This window comes from Colius striatus, chromosome 21 (genome assembly GCF_028858725.1).
Source record: "Colius striatus isolate bColStr4 chromosome 21, bColStr4.1.hap1, whole genome shotgun sequence".
Lineage (NCBI taxonomy): Eukaryota > Metazoa > Chordata > Aves > Coliiformes > Coliidae > Colius > Colius striatus.
Window position 1 is genome coordinate 672,968 of NC_084779.1, and position 24,187 is coordinate 697,154.

Below are 24,187 nucleotides of genomic sequence, written 5' to 3' on the forward strand. Positions count from 1 at the left end.
CTAAGAAAGCTTGGGTTTCTTTGTCACCAGTTGGTGGAGACGTGGCTGCAGTTTTGCTGGTGTGAGATGTGCTGACCACCATCCTCGTGACCGAGCTGACGTGTGATAGGATGATTTTGTCAGACTCTCCAGGTAGAACTCCTCATTCTCTAAGAAATCATGGTCCTGAGAAGAAAGGGATGATGGGACAGATATCAGAGTGCAACACAAACGGAGTCACAGCCCAGGGTGTCACTGGGTGAGGAAAGTACCCCGAATCCTACAGAAGCAGCCTGAAAGAGCAGCCCAGCCTGGAGAAAGCCCCAGCAGGGAAGCAGGGGGCTGAAGGGAGGGGACTGGCACATCACAAAGCCAGAGTCCAGCAGAGATGGCTTCTCCCAGTCAGGGATGGTGTGAGGAGAGGGATGAACCATCAGGTCCTGCATGTTATCAATGAACCTGAGACAAGCTGTGAAGGTTCACCCCTCCTTGCTTCTGGCATCACTCTTCTAGGTGTGACAGGTCCTCTAGGTCCTCTTCTGGAAGCCCACCCAGCCCAACAGCTCAGTAATGGTCTGAGGAGACACCCCATGCTGTGGCTGCCGGCCTCAAAGCACACTTTAGCCAGCCCTGTTCCCATCCAGCCGGTTCCAAGCCCCTTCTCCAGCCCCAGCCTCCTCCCCCTCACCTGCTGGGCCCTGAACTTCAGCAGCAGCAGTGTGGCGTCAATGAGCTCGGTGCCGCTGGCTGTGGCCAGGGTGTCCCTGCCAGCCCCAGGGCTGTGCTGAGGGAGCACCCTGACAGGAGCTGGAGGCTCTGCAACAAGACCCCAGCTCTGTGGTGCCGCTGTTGTCAGGGGAACTGCAGACAGAGACAACAGCATTCCTTTTCCAGCTGCCTGCATGTCCCCACAGCAAGGTCCTCCCCAACCACCCACTGCAAATGGGCTTTAATCCAGCTGCCTCTCCCCTTCTGCCCCCTCTACACCCTCCTGGCACTGCCCTGCCTTCAGAGGACAAGGGGCCAACTCATAGCTGAGGTTTATCATCAGGGGAACTAACTCAGCCCTCAGCAACATGCCAAGCCTCCTGAAAAGTGGAATACAAGCGCAGCTCCCCCCCCAGCATGTCCCTTCCCATTGGCAACAGGCAGAAAGCCTTACACAGTGTGCTGGAGAGGCCGTTCACAGGAGCACCGAGGTCCTGGTCTGCAGTCAGCAGCATCATGGGGTTGTTGGGCAGCTCCTCACATCGCTCTTCTAGCTGCCTCCTCTTCAGAGCCATGCTCAGCCACTCCTGCCCCATCCCCAGGAGAAAGAGAGACGCTGTTGGCAAAGGTTGAGGCCCTCAACACGGTGGCTTCAGGCCAAGAAGGAAAGGCGAGGGGGTGTACCTCCTGCAGGTGCTGTTCCTGCTGCCTCAGCTGCTTCAAGCGCTGCTGCATGGCCTGCAGCCTCCTTGGGTGCTCACACTCCCCCCTGCAAGCCTTCTGCAGCACTCGCTGCCCCCTCTTGTCCTTCTGGGATGAGAGCTGCAAGGTAGAGAGGCTGGGGAGGCTGGGGACAGGGTCCCTTGCTGCTATGGGGCAGGGCTCCTTTCTGCATCCCCTCATTTCCCTTCCAGGACAGCACTAGGACTCCTCCTGGCTTGGGGAGGGCTGTGACCCCTCCCAGCTCTGCTGCCAGACTCAGGCAGATGCTGTGCTCACCTTGGCCCTGCTCTGCACCTTCTCTTCCTGCTGCCGGACGCGCTGCGCAGCCACCTTCACCCTCTCCTTCTCCAGCCTCAGCTTCTGCCAGGCCTTATCCTGCAGCTCTCTGGCCTTCTCCAGCTGCTCCTCCTTGGCTTTCAGCTCTGCCAGCTCCTGGGATGGGTACGGGGGAAACCAATGCACTACCTGCCCTGTCCTGTTCACTGTTGTGAGTCTTTCCCAAGTGATGGGAGAGATCTGCCCCCGTTGAGCTTCTCGTGTGTGCCAGTGTGGGGTGCAGAGCAACACCTCCAGGTACTTAAGCAGTGCCCTCATCCATCACCCCTTGGGGACCAGGGCTGGCAGAGCTGGGATTGTACACACACACACACTCCCTTCCCTGGGAAGGACAGAGCCCCTCAACCATGTTGCACACCCTCAAACATGCTCAAAGCAAAACAATTTGTCAGCAGTGGAAATACTCAGGCTGAATGCTTCTTTCCCACTGTGGCAGCTCTGCCACCTTGTCTGTGCCACAGATCCCCTCTGGATAGCCCTAGGAGGGAGCAGAGCTGGCTCTGGCCACGTCCCCATGGTAGGGGGATGTGGAGGAATGGTTAAGGGAGAATGGACATGGACCCCAGGGTATAATGTTAGGCCCGACGGGGCAAGGCAATCTGAGTTCTAGTTATATGAATTTAATGCACAATCAAGACCAGAGTCAGAGCCATGGTTAAAACAGTTGCTGTCACGTAGTCAGCGCAGACAGCAGGCCGCTTTCTGCTCCTTCAAGGTCGGGCTGTTTTCAGCTAACGAGCTAACAGCCCAAGGTGGAAAACAACCACGGAGAAAAACAAGATGGGAAAATGTGAGGGAGCTTGCTTATGGCAGAAACCGCAAGTAGGATGAACATGAGAATGTAATCTATTAGCTGCTGGTTCTGAGCTAGCTTTGAAGCTGTTGGATATATAAGTTAGAGCCTGCTCTCAATAAAGTGAAGATTTCTGCTATCACTCACATGGAGTAGGACTGATTTCTTCCCACCCAGCTGAGAATCGGACCCTGGGTTGATCGCCACATGAAGTAGGCTTGGAGCTGGTTTTTCAGGCTTCGAGTCTGGTTTCAGACTTCGAGTCTGGTTCATTTTTCAGGCTTCGAGCCTGGTTTTTAGGCCAAGAGCGGAAAACTTCGTGGCAGGGGGAGGCTTTGCTTACACCCACCGTGGGGGTTTCCTCTCATGACGGAGGTGGCTGTGCCTGGTCTGGCTGCCCCAACTCCTCACAGGCAGAGGGGAGAGACAGAGGAACCCACGCTTCTGTCAGCATCTAAAGCAGGCTGGTGGAGGCTGCTCCTGGGGCAGCCTGATTCTCACCACCCCAAGGGACATCTCTGTCTGAAACACCTGAAGGAGCGTAGAGCCTGCCCTGTGGGCATGGGAAGGGGCTGCGCTGCAGTACTTTGGCCAGGCTGCTGATGGTGCCCTCTCCCTGGGAACCCATGTGCCCGTGTCCAGTTCCATCCTCACCCTGCTCTGCTGCTGCTGGGCACGAAGTTCAGCCCACTCAGTCGCCAGCTTCTGGTACTCCTCTGAGCACTTCTGCACCACCAACTGCTGCTCCGCCAGAAAAGTGCTCTGCAGAATGTCACAAGAGAGGGAGAGGCAAAGCACTGAGTCCCCTTTGCTGATGGATTTTTCTCCTTCAGCCCATCTCTGCCACCAAACATTAGGCAACATCCAGAAGCTGGTTCAAGCTCCCAGTGCTTGGGGTGAGCCCTGCTTGGAGAGCTCAGCCCCAAGCTTCCAGCTGCCAGGGGACCACTCTGATTGTGAGTCACTGCGCCTGGGGGTGGGATTGAGGGAGCAAAGTGCTGCAGCCCAGAACCCGGCTCCTTCCTCCACCACACAGCGCACTGCAGCCCCGCTCACACTCGGGGCACACGTGAACAGCACCTGGAGCTGTCTGTCCCACCTCACCTTGGCCCTCTCCAGCTCTGCTCGCTCCTTGGAGAGCTGCTGGCTCAGGACTTGCTGCCGCTCCTCCAGCGAGCGCTGCAGAGATCCCACTTGGCACTGCTCCGCCAGCGCCCTGCAGCGCTCCTGGGTTTGGACAGGGAGGAGAGACAGGGGCTGTTCCAGGCTCCTGGGACAACACATACCTATCCCAAACCCAGACAGGAGGGCTGACTCGGGCAAAAGATACAGCCTGGGCTCACCTGCTCCAGCTGCTGACACTGCTCGCTCAGCCTGGCCTCCACTTTAGCAATCACGTCCTGGTGTCGTCTCTGTTCCTCCTCCATGTCCTTCTGCTGCTGCAACATCCTGTCTTGGAGCACTGTGCAGAGGGAGCAGACGAGCCATGAGCAGCACGAGGTGGGAAGCCCTCTCTGCCCACTCACAGCAGAAAACCTGCATGCATTTGTGCTGCTCCCCTTCTGCACACCCCCAGGACCCCACTTCGTAACGGGGACACCCCGAGGTGTTCAGTGGCCGAGGCAGGCCAGGCTTTGCCAGCCTCGGCTCCCAGTCCCTGCCTGACTCAGGGCACCTTCTCCCCATTTCCTGGGTGCCTCCAGAGCCATTCCAGCACTGACAGATGGCTGACAGACGTACCCCTGAGCTGCTGTGCCCACGTGGCCAGCTCCTGGGAGGTGCTGTGGTGCTTGGCCTCCACCTTGTGCCAGAGCTCGTGCAGATCACTGGAGAACTTCTCCATCCGCTCGATGACGCCGTTCAGAGACCTGCGGAGGAGAGCGAGGAGAAAGTCAACCCTGTGGCACACGCTTCACCTCACTGTGATGGAGGGGGAGATGTGGTGGGCCAAAGGCCAGGCAGTCCTGCCCTGCCCCTCTGTGGGTCACAGCAGAGTGGTGGGAAGACAGAGCTGCTGCTTAGCAGAGTACTGACAGAGAGCAAAGTGCTCAGCAGCCCTGCGAGAGGCAGCAGGGGGAAGAGGGGATGGGCTCTGTTGCCACAGCCTGAGGCTGGTTCCGCGGGGAACACCACGGCCAGGGGGCTGGTACCTGGTGTGTGACGTGGCGCTGGTCACCGCATCCACCTCCTGATCCTTCAGTCGCTGCAGCCGCCGCAGCTGCTCGTCGTAGTCCTGGCGCAGCTCCTGGATGGACGTCCTGCGGGACACGGGTGAGGAGCCCACCACGGGCTGTCTCAAAGCCATGCTCCCCGTGACAGGCACTGTGCAAGAGGCCTGGTCATGGAGCTGAGTGGTGCCAGGAGCTGAGCTGGCGTGGTGGGCTGTCACAGGGCACGCCCCTGACAGCCATCCACATTTGGCACGGACCACATGCAGGGCTTAAGGGCTTCTCTACCAAAACCTGGCTTCTCATTGACCCAAACTACGTGCGACACCAGTGGCTCACTGGACTAAGTAAAAAGGTAAAACATTCTCTCTGAAATGGTACCTCCAGCCACATCTCCCTGTGCCAACCTACAAAGCAAATCCCCATTCCAAAAGCCACTGAGCCACCCACAGCCCAGTGCCTCTCGAGCCTCCTTTCACCGCAGCCTCAGGCTGTTCCCTGGTTCCTTTGCCAAGAGCAGGGCTACTAACCCCACGTGTGTGCTGCTCTCACCTCTGCAGCTCTTGCAGCCGCTTCACCTCCAGCGTGTGCTGCTGCTCCAGTGCTGCCAGCTGCTGCTGGTGCTGTGCCCGCAGCTCTGCCTGCGCCTGCTCCGCGTCCTGGCTCTGCGACAGCAGCTGAGCCCTCAGCTGCTCCAGCTCCTGCCGCAGCCTCTCCTCCTGCCGCCCGTGGCTCTCCTCCAACACCTTCATTTGCCGCCTGCTCGTAGAGGTCACACCAAGAGAGAAGTGTTGCTCTCGTGGCAATACCTGGAGCTCTCCACCCAAAGTGCACGTGGGGATTCAGATCAGTGTTGCTGTGCACATGGGAAACATTCGGCCTCTCCACAGTCAGAGCCTCAAACCCTCCTGCTGCTGCTCAGTGCATTGCACTGGCTGGGGACATGCTGGCAAAGACTTCCTCCAAACCTGTTCCTCCTCCTCACCACCCACCAGACAGTGTTGGTCAGAGTGGACTCCAACCTTGGTTGTTCACCTGTGGGGCTGCTCTCTGTCCCCACCAGGTCCACTCCGACGTGCCTCTGTGCCTGTCCACCCCAAGGATGGACTGGGGAAGCAGCCCAGCCCTCCCTACCTCAGAGGAGATGGCTGCAGGCAAGGATCTGACAGAGGAGGGGAGCACAGGTAAGAGCCTGGTACCTGTAGGGGCTCTCGAGAAGATCCAGGTTCTTCTGGTGCTGCTGCTGGAGACTCTCCAGCAACAGCCTCTGCTGCGTCCGCTCCACCTCCAGCATCTGGACCTGCCGGGCACCCGGGGAGAAGGTCCTTGTGCTGCTCCAGGGACACAGCTCCCACAGCAGCACTCACTCAGTGGCCATGGCTACTTCTGGACAGAGAGGTTTCTCCTCTCTCCCCTGTCACTCTGATGCCATTGGAGTGGACATGAGCCCTTCTCCTCCCGCTGTGTCACCCGTGGCCCCCTTCCAGCAGGTGACGGGGCTCACCTGGCTCTCCAGCTCTGCCACACGGGCCTGGGCGCTGACCAGAGCTGCCCGGCAGCCTGATGCATCCTCACAGAGCTGGGCAGTGCCATGCCCCGGCCTCCTCTCATGCAGCAAGCCCAGGCCTGAGGACTCTGCCTGTGGGGATGGAGAGGGAAGATCAAGGCCCTTCAGGATCCGTGGCTTTGTGGGGTGGCCATCAGCCCACACAGGAAGGCGTGTGTCTCACCTGCAGCTGTGGGGCAGCCTGGAGACGTGTCCTGGGCGTGGGAACCTGCAGAGACACAGGGCTGCTCTCAGGCAGGTCAAGTCCTGAGGGAACATTCTTCCTAGCCTGGGAGTGGTAATTCATACCCAGCTTACTGAGGCCCTTCCTCTACCCTTCCCCAGCCCAACCCTGTTGCTGGCCTGGCTCCCTTCTGATGCTCAGCAGCCCCTATCCCAGACAAAATGATGTTGGGCTCCTCTTGCTGTGGGGGTAGATTCAAGGAGAAGGCCGGCAGCTCTCGGGGAGACAGCAGCTGTCCTGCCATGAAGGCAGGGCAAGGAGGCCCAGGCAGACGTGAAAAGAGGCTTCAAAGACAAAGCAAGAGCTGCCCTCTCTGCCAAAGGCTCTGATGGCCCTCCAGTGCTCTAGAAACCATCTCCGAGTATCCTCACTACCATGCTGAGGAAGCCAATTCCTCTATCAACTGCAATCTCTGCTGTTAATATGACGTATATGTGCCTGGAGAAGTCTGTACATGCTGCTCAGGCAATGCAGCAGTGTCAACTGCTGTGATTTACAAAGCATCCACAGCACATGTGCTTTGGCCTGATAAATACAACTTGTGGTATCCCAGAGCTCTCCCAACACTTTCCCTCCATGAACCCAGGCTCCCATGGATGCACAGAGCTGGATGACGAGGAGTTGGCAGCAGAGGGCCATCAGCACAAGCCTGATCCTGCACCTCACAGGGCCACAGCAGACCTACCTGAGCAAGTGAGACAGGGCCCTGCACCTCCTGCTCTCCTGGCAATAAGGCTGTAGAGGCTGAAAATGGAACAAGTCTGCCATTCAGACATGGCAACAGCAATCATCCCCTCCCAGAAGGACAAAGGTCTGGCTCTCCTGGGCAGAGTGAGAAGGGTCCTGCTCTGCTCTGGTGGGTGGTGATGGGGACAGAGGGTCAGGCAGGCCTGTCCATTCCTGCACCCCCACAATGCTGGCACTCTGCCCTGCAGAGAAAGGCTGAGGGCAAAGCATGGCTCCTCCTCCATCTCCATCACCTAGGGAGGAGGCTGAATCCTAAAAGAGTTGCTTTCAGTAGGCTCTGAACTGGTGCACAGCTTCAGCCCAGACACAGCACTAGTGGGACCAGCACGTGGGCAGGAAGAGGGAAGGGGGAAGAGAGAAAGGACAGCATGAACTCATGCCCACCAAGAGAAACCAAGTCTTTTGCAGCCCTCTGAAAGTCCAAAGGCAGCCCTGCAGAGTTCAGTGTGCCCCAGCACCGTGTCTCCACCACACCACAAAAGGGGGATGGTGGGATCCTGCAGCGTGGCAAACTGCTCCCACACCGGCTGCTCAAAGCCTGGGCAGCAACTCCATGGCCAAGGGCAATGCTGTGCCTCCTGATTTGTTCTTGTTTTGCAGGGCAGGGGGAGCCTCTCTGCATCCTGCTGCCCAAGCTGCACAATCCCAGGAAACGCACCCAGGGCGCTGGTGTCTCCGGAGGGATCCTCCTTCTCAGCCTCCGACACCTGAGTTGAGGCTCCTTTCGTGGTGCTGAGCCAGGGCACCGGCTGCCTGCAGGGGCAGAGACACAAGTGATGCACAGCAGGGAGAGGCACACAGATATTGCTCTGCTTGCCATTGAAGTTGAAAGCTTGGCTTTCCTAGTGCTCCAACACACAAGAACCCAACCCACATGCCGAGCTGCCCTCCCTCCTAGCTACAGAGGTCTCAGGCCCAAAGGGATCGCTGCTGGCTCCCAGCCCCCCCCACTCCCCCACTGCACACACGCAGCTGCTTTCTGCAGGACATCTGTCCCACGGAGGGTGCCCGAGAGCTGACAGAGGCCTTACCCAGAGCTGTCTGCACTGGCTGTGTCCTGCAGGGCAGCTGCCTGCTGTGGGGCTCCTGTGGAGGCGGCTGGATGACTGCAGGCAGAAACACCAGATGTGGAAGAGCTCAGGGAAGGCAAGATCCTGTCCCCAACACCAATTCCTGCCTTGCAGCTGAAAGCCTCTGTCTCAAAACCACCATCACTGCTGTTCCTACTCGTTTCATCCCCCCTCACCCCGGACAGCAGCAGCCCCAGCTAACACAGCCCTGCACATCACACACGGCTCTCTGCAATTCCCTTCTGCGCCTCATTCCAACGGCACAAGGCTCAACCTGTGCCGGTGGAAACTCAGCAGGAGGAGGCGGTGTGTCTGGAACTAGGAGGAACGAAGGGGAATGCAAACAGTAACAAGGAACACAGCGTGTGATGTGGGGCTGTGCTCATCCAGGACAGCTCTGCAAGACCTGGGACAGCGGGTGCGATTCTGGCCACAACAGCAAGGTGAGCCTGGAGGGCTGCAGGCTGGATCAAGTAGGAGAAAGCCCTGCGCTAATACTCCACCCCAAGACAAACTAGCGCTTACAACTAATGGCCTCAATCTGAGACGAGGCTTTGGGAGAGGTGCTGCTGGAGCAGCTACACGTGGAGCAAACGGGAGCAGCGTGGCCATCAACTGTGCCTTTACCTGACAGCAGGACGGGGATGCAGCCTTTCCCCTGGGGCCTCCGAGGCCTCGGCATTCCTCTCCTGGGCCTTGGCCTGCGCTTGGGCTTTCTTGCGAGCCAAGGCAGCGATCAGCCAGTCCTCCTCCTCCAGCGGGGCCGCTTTAGCTGCCGCCTCCTCTGCAGCCGGGACGTGGCTGGCGGGGCCAGGCCGTGCGGCCGGGGCAGGGCTGGGGCGGCTCACGGCAGGGCTGCCCTTCGCTGCAGGCAGCGGCTCCCACTCACACCAATCCTCATCCTTCCAGCCCAGCCAGTCGGCTCCAGCCGCCCTGCCCCGCACCGTGCGCCTGCTGCCTGCAGGAGCAGCTTTGGGGTGCAGCTCTGCTTTCACTTGGCTGCTCATGTCGCTGGAAAACCTGCCGCAAGGAGAAGCAGTTCCATCTGTGCCCGAGGGGCCCTGGGAACCCTGCCCCTGGGAGGGAGCCCTGCCTGCAAGGGGACCCCAGGGCCCCTGCCTGCCCTGCCGCAGGGGCAGATCTACAGACAGGGACAGGAAAGCACACGAGTGTACGTGCCTCTCAGACTTTCCCTGGGTGTTTTAGCCCACAGAGAAAGAGAATTTCCCTCATTAGAATATCAAGCAGGTCTCACCTGGACTTCCCCAAAACATATTTAAGCCACAGGCAGCTTTCTCCTGAACAGCCCATGAGCAACACTCCTCCTACCCACACTGTCTGGGAAACAGCATATGAAACCAGGGGCACCACAGAGATATTGGCAACTTCAGAAACACCAGTGGGCACAGCCTCTCCTGACTGACAGCTGGGCAAAAGCCTCCAGCCCTTGGCATCACTTATGCCTCCAAACAGAGGTACCAGAGGTTGCTCTTATGGCCAGTGACACTTTCCTGCAACTGATCTCCCTCTCCTGCTCAGGGCCCCTCTGCAGCCTGCCAGCCTGGCTCCAAGGCACTCCAAACAAAGTTTCAGCTGAGTCTTCAAAACCACCCCACACTCCCCAAAGCAGTCTCGAGCTCCTGCAGTGGTTTGCATGGTAAACATCACACTGACACTAAGCTCTGCAAAATACCCTGAGAGGCAGCAAGTGCCACCCGCACTGTCCCACGAGTGCTGACCCAAGCAGAGCCCATGGGGCTCCCGCTCTGCCCAAAGCCTGGTGATCACCTGGGGGAGGAGGCAAGCAGAAGAGGAAGGAGGGAAGAAAACCTCATCTCCTTGGGTCTGGAGCACCCAGGGGATCCCAAATAAGTGGGACAACAGAGCAACACAAGGAGGGAATGAACAATTCTAAAGACTGCAAAGGAGCAATGTTCAGTGTCACTGCTCACTGCCTGCAGCCTAATGCTCAGCCCAGTGCCCAGCCCCATGTCCAGCCCAGTACCCAGCCCAGTGCTCACCTGATGCTGACTCGAGCTCAGACGGAGATCAGATGAGCCTCAGATGATCCTTGGCCTGGAGCTCAGACGGACCTCAGCCCGGAGCTCAGAGAGAGCTCAGACAGACCTCAGCCCGGAGCTCAGAGGGACCTCAGCCCGGAGCTCAGAGAGAGTTCAGACAGACCTCAGCCCAGAGCTTAGGGGGAGCTCAGGGGGAGCTCAGACGGACCTCAGCCCGGAGCTCAGCCCAGAGATCAGAGAGAGCTCAGCCAGACCTCAGCCTGGAGCTCAGAGAGACCTCAGCCCGGAGCTCAGACGGACCTCAGCCCGGAGCTCAGACGGACCTCAGCCCGGAGCTCAGAGAGAGCTCAGACAGACCTCAGCCCGGAGCTCAGACGGACCTCAGCCCGGAGCTCAGAGAGAGCTCAGACGGAGCTCAGACGGACCTCAGCCCGGAGCTCAGACGGACCTCAGCCCGGAGCTCAGGGGGAGCTCAGAGGGACCTCAGCCCGGAGCTCAGAGAGAGCTCAGACGGACCTCAGCCCGGAGCTCAGAGAGAGCTCAGACGGACCTCAGCCCGGAGCTCAGGGGGAGCTCAGAGGGACCTCAGCCCGGAGCTCAGGGGGAGCTCAGAGGGACCTCAGCCCGAAGCTCAGCCGCAGTTCAGTCAAAGCTCAGCCGCAGCTCGCCGGCAGCTCAGACGAAGCTCGGCCGGGACTCACCCGCCGCTCGCCGCCAACAGCTGCAACGGCCGTTCCCGCGCGCCCGGGCGCCGGCGTGTGACGTCACCGCGACGCCGGGCGGGCTGGCTCCGCCCCCTTGCGGCGGCTGGGCCGAGTTAACCCCATCGCCGCCAAACCCAAGCCACGCTCCCACCTTTGTCCCGCACCAGCTGCGTCTGCCCGCTTCACACACACTGCTTACGCCCGCTTCCCTGCCACTGAGATCTAGGCACACAGATACGCACAGACACCGTCCCCTCAGGCCGTGGCCAGCCCTCTGCCCTGGCTGCTGGGTTGATTTAGCCCATGGCTTCAGGGCTCCGTCTGTCACAGCCGTCTCTCAGGTTTCTGCTCCGATGACATCAACCCGCTGCTTCGGTTCCTCTGCCCTCAGCTCGCTGCATCTCCTGCATCGGGTCACCCCTTTCTGAAGAGCGCACTCGGGGCAAAGGATGCCCAGAAACACACGAGGCAGAACAGCAGAGTCACGGGAACACCAAGACAGGAGGCGCTTGTTGAATCGGAGCCACACGGCCACAACTGGACACCCTCAGAGATCAATTGCTCTTGCACCAGCACCTCCTGCTCCCACGAGGGGGGCAAGGATACAAGGATGAAGCCAGTGAGCACGGCCCCTCCTGACTGACAGCTGGGCAAACGCCTCCAGTCCCTGGCATCACTTAGGCCTCCAAACAGAGGCGCCGGAACATCCCAGTTGGCTTTCCCAGGCCTGCCTTCGTAGCTTATCACACCACGGCAGTGTCCCAGCCTTCCCCTGCTCCAACAAGGCCGTTTACAGACTCTGCCGGCCTCCACGTCAGGATGCAGAGGCATCTGACACTGCTGATCACAGCCACGCCAAGCTCCTCCCTGCAGGGAGAGGAGAGTTCCCGATCTGCTCTTATGGCCAGCGACTTCCCTGCAACACGTTTCCCTCAGGGCCCCTCTGCAGCCTGCCAGGCTGGCTCCGACCTCTCCACTGCTCTCTTCTATATCCTGTGGCTGGAAATGAGACACGAGCACCAGAGCTGAGGTGAGCTTCTCCTCCTGCAGCACCCTGGTAGCCAGCTATCTCCCCACATCACCCTCGAGTCTGGGACTTTTATGACAGAAATAGAAAAGGAAGTCACAGGTTCCTAGAATAGTAGAGGCTGGAAGGGCCCTGCAGAGCTGCTCCAGCCCCAGCCCCTGCTAAAGCAGGTTCCCCTGGCTCAGGGGGCACAGGAACGTGTCCAGGTGCGGTTGGAAACCTCCCGAGAAGGAGCCTCCACACCCTCCCTGGGCAGCCTGGGCCAGGGCTCCCTCCCCTCAGCACCAAAGGAGTTTCTGCTCCTGTGCCAGTGGAACTTGCTGTGTTCCAGCTTGTACCCATTGCCCCTTGTCCTGTCACTGGGCACTACAGAAAAAAGTGTTGCCCCATTCTCCTGACATCCACCTTTTAAATACTTGTGAGTGTTGATGAGGTGCCCCCTCAGCCTTCCCTTCTCCAGACTGAACAGTCCCAGGTCCCGCTGCCTTTCGTCCTCACACACGTGTTCCATCCCCTCAGCATCTTGGGAGCCCTGCATTGGCCTCTCTCCAGCAGTTCCCTCTCTCTCTTGAGCCGGGGAGCTCAGAAGTGGACACAGGGCTCCAAATGAGGCCTTACCAGGGCAGAGGAGAGGAGGAGGAGACCCTCCCTCGACCATCCTTCCTCTTCTCAAGGCATCAGATTTTGCTTATACCTTGAATCTCTTCTTTCCTTGCCCACACCAGCCATGGATCACAAGATCTTGCTTTGCCAGGAAGGATCCCTGCAATCAGCAACTCTGCCTGTACCCTTTACCCCCACCAAGAGCAGTGGCACAAAGGCCCAACTTTCCCTAGTACTCACCAGAGGGGATCTTTCCCTCCCAAACACAGTGACAGAAACAACAGTGTCCTGCACTCCCACCGCTTGGGCTTCCAGAGCAACCGGCACCTGCACTCAGCTATGAGCAGGGCCAATCTCACATGGCTTGGGGCTGGAGAACCACACAGCAAACCCTCAGGAGAAAGCAGAAAGGCAGGAAATAACCCAGACACAAGACTCCGCAGCCCTAGGGGGTCTAAAATCTGCTGCCTCCACTCCTGTTGCTGGCAGCTTCCTTGCAGCAGCTCTTCACTGTCCTCTAAGTTCTCCTGTGCCTCAAAGGCTAGAGAAGATAAACTGCTTCCCAAGGTTTCCCTTCAGGTAGATTCCTGTTCCCAGCACAAGGTCTTATCCAAATCACTTGCAATGGGGGATGCTGAGACAATGCAGAATGTGTTTGCTCCCCAAAGAGCATGAAATGGAGCATGCTTGTCGCTGTCAAACATGGTTAATACAGCTATAAATCACCTTTCACTTTGTGTGAAGTCACCTGTAAAGGATGGGCAAACCCTGAGGCTAAGCACCACGGGGCCCTGTCCCAGAGCTCTCTGATGGGCACTTTTGCCCCAAGGGGCTTGCAAAGACGGTCCTCCCAACAGTCCCAGCAAGATGTGAGCTCTGGGGGAGCTTTCCCACCATCAACCAGTGCTCACCTGGGCTCAAGGAACACAAGACTCCAGTGTCTCACAAAAGCTGGCTCCTTCCTCTCTGCATCCCTCTTGTCATCAAACTGACACCCACTGCAGCACAACGGGATCCAATCTGCCTGCAGCACGAGCGACTTCTGGCACAAGGCTGAGACTGCTCAAGAGAACCAGAAGGAAGCAGAGAAACCTGAGTCCACCTTCCACAGCAAGGACCATTTTCCCCTTTCTAAGGCCTTGCCTTTATTTTTCCCTCACCAGTCCTGCCATCAGCCCTTTTCTCATGTGGCACAAGCTTTTGTCAGCTGAACCACACACCAGCTCTCAGCAGGCTCCTCGCTGTGTCCAGTGCTGCACTTTGGTCACAGCCCAGCCCAAGCCCACCACTGGCAGGAAGGAGGAGAGGTGGCCCTTTGGAAACTGGCTACAGCTCAAGCACCAAAACCCAGGCCAATAACAAATATCATGATGTTCCCTTTAGCAAAAGGCTCAGGGCCGTGCCTGAGTGTTGAGCACAACATGGGCTGCTCTCCCAGCCCTGCTGCCCTCCTGGCTCGCTGGCCACAACTGGCTCTGGTTTGGAGCTGGAGGCAGAACCCTGCACAGGCAGCTCGGTGCTGGGGGCATGAGGAGAGGGGCTCAGCTGTGAGGAAAGTGCTGGTACCTGGCAGTGATGGGCAGCTCACACACCTCCTCACCAACACCATCCACGTCCAGCGCCAGCGCCAGCGCCAGCTCGTACGTCCTTACTGTGGTGGAACACAGGGAGACCTGGAGGGAGAGGAGAGAAGAGCATTAAAAGCTTCATCACTCCTAGAAGCCATTGTCCTCTGTTGGTCTGTGCACAGAGCACAGCCTCTGGGAGCAATGAGAGTCTTTTGACAAGATCTGGTCTGTTAAATACACCTTGCAGGGATCAGGGCATCTGTAAGCTAAATCCAAGCACCTTTAGACTCACGCTCTACTCAGCACAGCCTTAGAATTAATTTCTAAGTCCCCACTACAACAGCATCAATCCAGAGGGAACCTGCTGACTTCAACAGAAGGTGTTCAGCTTTACCAGGGGAAAGCTGAGGGCAAAACATGGCCCAGCAGATGCTGTGCCAGAGCTTTTCCAGTCCCCACTGGAGATCACCACATGGAGTACAACTCCTTCTGCTCCACAGGAGAGGAAGAATAGGACAGGGAGGAAGAGCAAACAGCTTTAGGCAATGACATGTCTCTTTTTAACAGCTCTTTCCTCACTCTTCCTCTGCCTACTTTCAATCAAAGACATTGCTCTAAGCAGCTCCCAAATGGCTTCTGTGCTTCACCATATGGTTCGTGATCATCATTGATCTTGGAAACAAAGCAGTGCTCCTTCAGAAAAGTCCCAGGATAACCCAGCTAACAAAAGCCTAACACTAGGGCAGATCTCTCACCGCATTCTGCTCAGAGCTGCCAGCCCTAAAGCCCTCTCATGCATCAGTGAAGTTTCAGCTCCACCTGCCCAAGCACGTCTGGCTCTCCCCATAGCTGGAGAGCCAGGGATCCCTGGGGGAAGATGGTCCCTCTACGAGGCCTGATGGAGAACTCGGTTGGCTTGACATGGCCTTGGGCTCCTTTTCTACAGGATGGGTGAATGTTGTCTGAGATCTGAACAAGACTGGAAGTGCTGGGCTCTCCTGAGCCATCCCTGGGAATGCAGAGGCTGAAGGTCACGGGCACCGAGGAGATGTTGGTGAGGCGACACACCAAGGTGCGAGGGCAGCCTGGGGAAAGGACACCAGCATGCATTTGTGCACAACTTATGCTGTGACTCCCGCTGTGAACACCCTGACACGACAAAACTGGGCTTGGAGTTTAACTACAGCCTCTGAATTACAGCTCACTGAGAAGCTGAGCAAGGATCTGATGGTCAAAATTCCCTTTCACACTGACCACAGACATAGCTGCTTTGGAAATGCCCCACTCTCAACAGTGCTGAGCATCAGAAGTTTCTCTCCAATTGAGAGGAGCTCTCTTACCTGCCCCTAAAGCAACACCAATTATTTCTCACTTAGAAGTATGCACCCAGACAGAGCATTCATTCTGAAAGTGCAATCCACAAAATCAGCAGGCACCGTGTCTCACATCACCTGACACACAGGGACAGCACAGCCACGCTGCACACTGGCTCTGCTCACTGCCCACAAAGCTTCACATCACTAGAGCTTTGACACTTGCTCTTCAGAATGGGAAAGCAAGGAGACAACTACACCAGGTGGGGATGTTCTGCAGAGAGAGGACATCAGCCCACAGGCTGCGCTGGAGTGGACATCTGGCTTGGCTGGCCAGCTCTGCCAGGAGCCATCTCCCATGGGCTGCTCACTCAGCGTTGTGTGGGGGCAGATTTCTTCAAAAGGAACTGCAGCAGTGGCAGAGGGGTGATGTGGGGAGGGGAGGAAGTGGCTCAGGAGAGACCATGAGTTTTCTGTCCACCAGCAGTATGAAAATGATTTCACTTTTAAACTGCAGATCATCTCAGTACAAAGCCTTTTGTGAGACTGAGATGGAGACCCAGGGCCTGCAGCTCAATGGAGATGCTCGGGGTGCTCAGTCACTGGTTCTGCCGCAGAGCTTCTGGGGAGGAAGGAGAAGGAGCCCACGTCTCTTAAGAACATCAGTGCCTGGTGCAGAGCTGTGCCTTGGGCACATTACCTGGCCAGTGACAACGAGGAGGCCTCACGGCACTAATTAATATCTCACACCAAAGGTCAGGGAGGGAAATGCTGTGGTTGCCTTTCAGCAGGAACATCTGCCCACAGCTCTACAGGCTGGTGGGTGGCTTCAACTCCCTTCTCCTGCAGTCCTGAGCCCTTCTGGGACAAACCTTTCCCAGGCCCAGAATGACTTTCCCAGTCATTCTGCTGCCAAGGACTGGCAGGGTAGGGATGCACAGGTTGTGAGGGACACCCAAACCCACTGACTTTCTGTTCCTTGGGTCCTGTTTGATCCCGTGATGGCAAAGCTCTGCTGAAGCAGCCACCAGCCCTGGGTTGAACAGTCTGAGGCTGTTCTGGAGGAACACACAAGTGACACAGGAGCTTGCAGTCAAGGGCTCCATTTTGGGAACACACAGAGCCCTCAAGTTGTGGGGCCAAGCCCAGGGCACACTCACCAAAGGAGACATCACAGGGGTGTCAAGGGGAGGGAAGGTACATTGAAATGAAACGTGGGTCTGATGACACGGCCCCTGTGTGGACAAAGACAGAGGAGGCATTGCAAAGGGTTCAGCCCATGAGCAGACCCCAGCATCCTGCAGCAGACCTATGTTCATCTGCTGTCCCATTTCCTGACCAAAGAACACCAAAGAAAACACCAAAGAAATAAGCACCCAGGACTTGCTAAGGTTGGCTTCCAAGCAAAGAGAGAATCATCACCTGTGGTCTGGGCATCTGCGACTGCCCAGTTAAAAAGCACCAGCCTTCAGGAGTTTCCATTCAATGCTGAGTTTTCATCCTTGGAGCTGAATTTGTTCCCAAGAATGTCAGGCAGCAAATCCCTACTGCTGCTGAAGTTCCCTCTCCAAGAACCAACTCCCAAGACTTCAACTTCCCAGGCTTCACCTGCCAAGCCCTAACAGCTTCCTCGGGAGGGAGCAAAGGGAGCAGACATGCTTTCCGGCACAGCACTTGCCAGGAGGCCATGGGAAACTCCCTCCAAACCAGCCACGACTGGAGACCACCCTGGGAAAGGACGAGCCTCACCAGGCCCGTGGGGAAATGACTGCCACTTCTGCTGAAGGCACTGTATCTGTGCCCAAGCCAGTTAAAACCTGGATGACTGCTCAGAAGGCTCAGACAAGGAGCCAGCCCGGAGCTCTGTGTACCACAGCTGAGAACAATACAGCCTGAAGGAAAACGGGGGGAAAGGCAGCAGTTTTGGCAACCACTGTGCTTTACAGTAGCGTGAAAGAATGCCCTTGTGAAGGGACATCAGGGTCCTTGCAGAGCAGGAAGGACAACATAAAGTGGGAGAGGTACCCCTTGTGTTCCAGCAGCCAGCTCACCTCCATTCAAAACAACTGGGAGAAATCCCAGGGCCCAAAACCTCTGCAAGAGGGAGGCTCAACTTGACCTGGGGAGTGGACATCTCAAAGGCATCTGAGAAGAAACAGCTGGAGTTGTGGGGCTGAAGAAAGAGAGATAAGGGTTGGATGGAGATCCCTGAAACCAAGACAAGATGGAAAGGCAGGAGTCAACTCAGAGAAGAGTGGGATGCAACAGGAATTGTTGCTGAGGGACAGCTGCTCAAGAGCAGATGGTACATCACACAGGCAGCTCAGCAGCCACCATCCAGGAAGAGAGGAGTTACAGGGAGGAGGAAGACGGACTAGAAAGGAACATCAATTCAAGAAAGGAACATCAAGAGATCATTTCCCAATCAGATTCTCCCAATCTGATGAAGTGTACTTCTGCCAAATCATGTATTATCATCTGTTATAACATTTCCAACTTCTACAACAAATTAGTAGCTTCTACTCACTGTAGCAGCCATTCTGGCTCTTGTTTATGCCTCAGCAAAGTAGAGGTGAGTTACCACAATTAAAGCAAGGAAGTAAGATTCTGTCAAGTCTCTCTTAGAGCGCTTTCTAACTCGGCTCTTTCCTCACTTCTGTCTTCTCCCACCAGCTTGCTCTTGGTACAGGCCTCATTCAAGCAAATCTCTCCCCTTCTGAAATTCACAAGGTCTCAATCTTCCTCTTCACAGTGGAACAAGGTTGCTGCATTCTTCACCAGAAGGTGAAGAATGGGAAAATCCCTCTCATCTTTCGTGGGAAATCTCAAAATAATTGCCTTTTTTAGGTAAAGGTGCAGAGCTTCAGTAGCACTTTCCTCTGGTGTACACTGGTTCTCCAAAGGCAAAGCAGGGAGACACGGTGCCTTAGAACTTAATTAAGCTCAGCAGGAGCCTCAAGTGGCACCTAAATGCCTCTCACTGCTTCAGCTAAATACTCTGCAGAGATAGACCTGGGAGTGCTGGCTGGTAATAAATTGAACATGAGTCAGCAACGTGCCCTCGTGGGCAAGAAGCCAATGGCAGCCTGGGGGCATCAAGCAGAGTGTGGGCAGCAGGTCAAAGGAGGTTCTGCTCCCCCTCTGCTCTGAAGTCCTGTGTCCAGTTCTGGGCTCCTCAGCTCCAGGGAACTTCTGTAGAGAGGCCAGTACAGGGACACCAAGATGATCAGGGAACTGGAGCATCTTCCTCATGAGGAAAGGCTGCAGGACCTGGGGCTGTTCAGTCTGGAGAAGAGACTGAGGGGAGACCTTATTAACATTTACAATTATCTAAAGGATGGGTGTCAGGGGGTTGGGACATCCCTTTTCTCTGTTGTAGCTAGCATCAGGACAAGGGGTGATGGGATGAAGCTACAACACAAAAAGTTCCATTTAAAGAAAAGAAAAAACTCTTACTGAGAGGTGAGGGAGCCCTGGCCCAGGCTGCCCAGGGAGGGTGTGGAGGCTCCATCCTTGGAGGGCTTCAAGACCCCCTTGGACACGTTCCTGTGTGACCTGATCTAGGTGGGAGCTGCTTCTGCAGGGGGTTGGACTGGATGATCTCTAAAGGCCCCTTCCAACCCCACCATTCTGTGATTTTGTTCTATGATTCCATGAAATCTCTGAACTCTGGTACCTGGTTCAGGCATGAAAGGTGTCCCACCTGGGAAGCCTGCTTCCCTTTTCCTTGCAGGTGCTAAGCACACACAGTTGCTTTTTAAAAGCAAAACCATCACAAAAAAACCCAAAGAAACAGCTGGGTGATTTCCCTTCCCCAGGGCTGGCCACTGGACAAGGTGCTGGTCGGCAGCACTCTCAGGGTGCAGGGCTGGGCCCAGGACAGGCCTGCTGCAGGCACCACACTTCTGGAGGCTCCTGCTAATGCAGCTCCTGGGCAGTGCTCAGGGAATGAGGGCACTTGTCCATACAATTGCTAGTTTTGGTCTCTCTCCATGAGCTCGTCTGGCTCCCTGCTCTCATCTGTTACTTCCTCCCTCTCTGTCTTCAGCCCATCACTGTTTTTTCTTTCTCTTCCTCTGTAGGACTCCTTATCTGTGTTTTCTAACCCCTCCCTGTCTGTCCTACATTCTGTTGCTATTTTTCCTTTCTCCTCTCCTGCTCCCTGTCCTTTGCCTTTTTCTATCACCATGTTGTGTTTCCTGGCCTTATTTTCCCTCTCTCCCCCACAGCCTGTCCCCACTTTCCTGCCCGTCTCTCTTGCTCAGCTGGCTGGAACTTGTCTCTTCTCTCCAGGCCTCCATCCTGCTCCTCACCCCCTTGAAAGGGCTCTTCCTCTGACTCTCTCAGGCCATCACTGTTCCACCCTCCTGCGCCTCCTTCTGCTGATCCACAGCCCTCTGTTCTTTGCTCTCTATGGATGCTTTGCTTTGCCTCCCCTCCCCTCCCCTCCCCTCCCCTCCCCTCCCCTCCCCTCCCCTCCCCTCCCCTCCCCTCCCCTCCCCTCCCCTCCCCTCCCCTCCCCTCCCCTCCCTTTCTCTTTCCTTCCCTATTCCCTTCTGTGCTAATCCCTGTCCCATTTTTTCTGTCACTCCACTCTCCTGGTGCCTTTTCTGTCTCTCTGTCCCCCTGTCCCACTCCCTGCCTGTGTCTGTGTATCCCATGTTCTCCTTTCTGCCCTTCCAATCCTCTCTCTGTCCCTCTCTGCTGCTGCTTGTTGCTCTTTTTCCTCCTGCACTCGCTGTCTCCTTCAGCTCCATCCCTTTCCTGCTCTGTCCCTGTGCCCTGCTCCTCCCCCGTATTTTCCTCCTCCTCCTTTGTCTCCTCCTGGGGCTGGGCCTGTGCAGCCCTGGGGAGGCGGCCATGGGGCTGCAGGGTCAGGGGGGCCTGGCCAGGGGCTGGTGTCCCTGCAGGGTCAGGCAGCAGGAAGGAGGCCCCGGGGCACGTGGGAGCTGTAGGCCTGGGGCACTGGCTACCGGCCAGCCATGTTGGCTCCTGGGCCATGTGGGAGCTGTAGCCCTGGGCAGGGGCTGCCAGCCGTCCCTGTTCATTGCTGGGCGCTCTGGGAGCTGTCGCTGCCCCCTCAGCTGCCCACAGCCGTGTCGGTGCTGTGAGGCACAGGCTGTGCTGCAGCTGTGGCCTGGCTGAGGTGAGGGCTGGGGCCAGCCAGGCCCTTGGGCAGCTCTGGGGGTGTCTCCTGCCTGCTGCCCACCCGGGGCTGGTGATGGGAGCTCCAGGCTGGAGCTGGGCCTGGCTGGGGCAGCCCCTTGGTGACCCGAGAGCTGGGGAGGGGCAGGAGATGGAGACAAGGCCCCGGGCACAGGCCCCGGGTGCCCCAGCTGCCAGAGCCCCCGCAGCCGCCCCAGCATCTCAGTCTGACAGTGTGTGGTGCTGCTCACTCTGGCAGGGCTTTCACTCCATTTCCCTTCTCCCCACAGGTGCTGGGCCAGAGGTTTCGCAGGCACAGCCCGGCCGGGAGCTCGCCGTCCTGGCTGTGCCGCTGCTTTGGCAGCCGCGGCGGGGCAAGTTCACACACCCAGGTAGGGACCCTGGCTGTTGTGCCAACCTGATGTCCTTCAGGAGTGAAAAACACAGGGTAGTGTTGGCTGGTGGTTGTTGTTGTTGTATCTCTGGGATTGATGTGACCTTGCAGAGGCAGCTGTTGGGATTTCATCAGACATTTCCAGTTAAACCTGTGCTGACTGCTGCCCTGAGGTGCAGCTGGAACCCACTGCTGAGCTGCTTGATGAAGTGCACTTCTGCCCTGTCGTATATTATCATATATAATTATATTTTCAACTTCACAACAAATCAGTAGCTCCTACTCACTGTAGCAGCCATTCCGGCTCTTTTTTATGGCTCAGTAAAGGAGAGGGGAGTTTCCACAATTAAAACAAGAAGGTAAGATTCTACCAAGTCAAAGTGCCTGGTGTATTCAGAGGATGGAGTTCTTGGGATGCTTGCACAGTCTGTTTGAGTTTGTCTCTGACTGGGATGTGTAGTCTTGGAGAAAGGAGCAGGGCTCAGAAGTGTGCTACCACCTGAACTCACTTGGATCATCGGTGCTGCAGGGCCCAGGTTGTGGTTTTGGGGTCAGTCTAGTTCCTGTGTGTATGAGCCAACATCCAGGCCTGACAAGGTAGTAGTGGTGAGGCACAGTAGAGCTTAGCCAGGCTGGTAATTTGTCTGCAGGGCCAAGTCCAAACTATGAAGGTGTAAATATAGAGCACGGTGTGGAGAATTACTGCAAATCATTTGCCTTCCAAACCCCATGACTGAGTCCCTGTCTGAAGTATTTTTTGGGTTACAGTTGGTGTGTGTCCTTTTGTGATTGCCTCTCTCTCCATTTCTCTGCAAACCTGTGGTTCCCCTGAGAGTGCCCTGGTGGTGAAACACTCCTGGCCTGGCAAAGATGTAGCTCAACACCTTCATGACATGCAGCTCCAAGTCAGCAGCAGCCTTGGTTTTGCACCCTTTAGCAGAAAGGAATGTTTGCTACTGCCTTTGGGAATGCTGCTCTCAGAGATAATTGAGAGAAGCAAGAATGGGCTTGTTCTGTAGAAGTCTGGACTGGCCAATTTGATCCTGCCAAGAGGGAATTGATGCTGCAGATGGGTGCAGACTTTGTGGTCCTTAGGAGAACAACACCTTGGATTTAATTTGTTGACAGGGTAACTTGTATATTGGAACAGGCACGTGAAGGATCTGAGCTAACACATGCATTTGGCAGGATTGCAGGAGGAGCGTGGTGAGTCCTGAACTTTTGGAGTGGTTTCTTCAGGCTGCACAAATGCACAGCAGAGCTTTGGCAGGGTGATGAGTAAACCTTTAGTACTGACTTGGTTCCTTTTTCTGATCTTTAGGCCAGGGAATCATCTGTGTGAATCCAATCAATCAATTGGCTCTGTAGCATTCCTGGTAAGTTTGTTGTCCTGAAAGCAGATCAGAGGCAGACAAGTGGGGATCCCCATCTGAAACGTGTCTGAAAGCCTCGGTGCCCGAGTCTGCAAAGTCTCCCAAGAAAGGGTCTAAGCTTTCAAATGTAGAGGAAATGGTTGAAGCGTTCAGACAGAAATCTGAGTCTTTGCCCTTGAAGCCACTTTAGAATGGAAGGAAATCAGAAATGTTTTATCCAATGTTTTACCCTCTGACCAGAGGGAAAACTGAAGCTGGCAGCTGTGTGAAAGGTATGGTGGATGAGAAAATGCTTTAGAAATCCAGATTTCTCTAGAGCAGCAAATCTTTGTCTCCTGTCAGTTGGCCTTTGCCTGGTGGGGTCAGTGCTGGTGAGGTCAAGAGCACGCAGCTGCCTCAGGGAGCTCGTGAAGTTTCAGGGCCCACAGGAGTAAGCCGAATTTTGCCAAACCCAGCAAAGGGTGTTGAGGTGCTGTGGGAATTGGCCATTGCTCTGTGTCTGTCTCTTGGCAAAGCTGAGGGGATGCCAGTGAGATGTCACCTTTTTCTGTGTCTCAGGAACTGCTGATGGATGGAGGTGGTCTGAAAGGCAGCAGCCTGGGAGCCGCTGCTGCCGCCTGTGCTCGCTGAGCATTTCTGCAGAGCAGGCTCCTGCCTGAACCACCTGCATGTGGACTCTGATCTGCGCTTGCCCAACTGGCCTGTGGGTTCCTAAAAGCTGCTGTGGAACAGAACTAGTTGGAGGAGGTGGAAAGAAGGAGATAATTGCAGAGTTTCTGCTCATGGCTGTGTTAATGACAACAGATGGGGGAGAACTAAGGTTACAAGGCCATAGTTTGAAATTCCCAACTGAACTTCTCCCTGATCTGTGCTGTGAGCATTAAGTAGAGACTAAGTGAGGAGCTCTGTCATTCAGAACTGCCCCAAGCACTCTGCTGGCCTCATTTGGAAGAACATGGCCCTTTTGAAGAACCCAGAAGTAGGGTAATTGTGCTTTCAAAGGAAAAAATTCCCTGTGTCTAAACCAGAATGCATCAGTGGATGCATCAGCACTCAACTGATAGGATGTGTGAATAGCCTGAAATCCAGATTTAGATGCATTTCAGGGGATTCTTTTCAAAGAGACAAATTAAAAGCTGATCAAATTTGTGTCTGCCAGTTTGTGAATGAGGCAGCTTTTGATCAAAGGCCCCAGTGATGTGGAAGGCTGATTTCCAAAGGCTTCCTTTGCTGTCTTTGGGTGTCATTTTGAACAAACTCAGTAATCCTGGGGTTTCCTCCAAACAATAATTCACACCAAGCATCCCAAAAGGAAGTAGCCCACCAAAAGAACAGCTTGGTTTGGGAGACAGCAGGTAGATGTACAATAGACAAGGTCATGTTGACCTTATGAAGAGTGAAATTGAGTAGTTTGGTGCATCATAGGCAGGCAATGGGAAGTGTCATGGCATGAATCAAAGTATCATTTGCAGATGGGAGGGCTCTGTTGATTTGGGGAGCTGCCCAGAATTAGTATCAAAGCTAACTCATCCTGACAAGGCTGTGTTGTAGCTGTGTGAGACTGTGCAATGGAACATGCTCCCCAGAGGAGATTTCAGAAGAAGAGCCCTTTCAGTGGTACATTTCTGTTTTAGATGGGCAACCAATCATCCAGAGTTTCAAACTGCATTATAGGTACTTGAAGAAAGTTTCTTTTCAAGCAGCACTGATACCTGAAGTTGTACC

The 24,187-nt window shown here is 55.9% G+C and overlaps 1 protein-coding gene across 1 annotated transcript; it reads right to left on the reverse strand.

Moving 5' to 3' along the window:
- LOC133627487 (fas-binding factor 1 homolog) lies at positions 1 to 6,560 on the reverse strand. Its single transcript, XM_062013225.1, has 14 exons — positions 6,438 to 6,560; positions 6,212 to 6,346; positions 5,907 to 6,007; positions 5,260 to 5,466; positions 4,690 to 4,797; positions 4,280 to 4,407; positions 3,883 to 4,001; positions 3,644 to 3,766; positions 3,194 to 3,301; positions 1,687 to 1,842; positions 1,372 to 1,509; positions 1,142 to 1,274; positions 668 to 840; positions 1 to 165 (listed from the first exon to the last, which is right to left on the reverse strand). The coding sequence occupies exons 1-14, from the start codon at positions 6,558 to 6,560 to the stop codon at positions 1 to 3; spliced, it is 1,917 nt and encodes a 638-aa protein (XP_061869209.1).
- Positions 6,561 to 24,187: the final 17,627 nt, after the last annotated feature.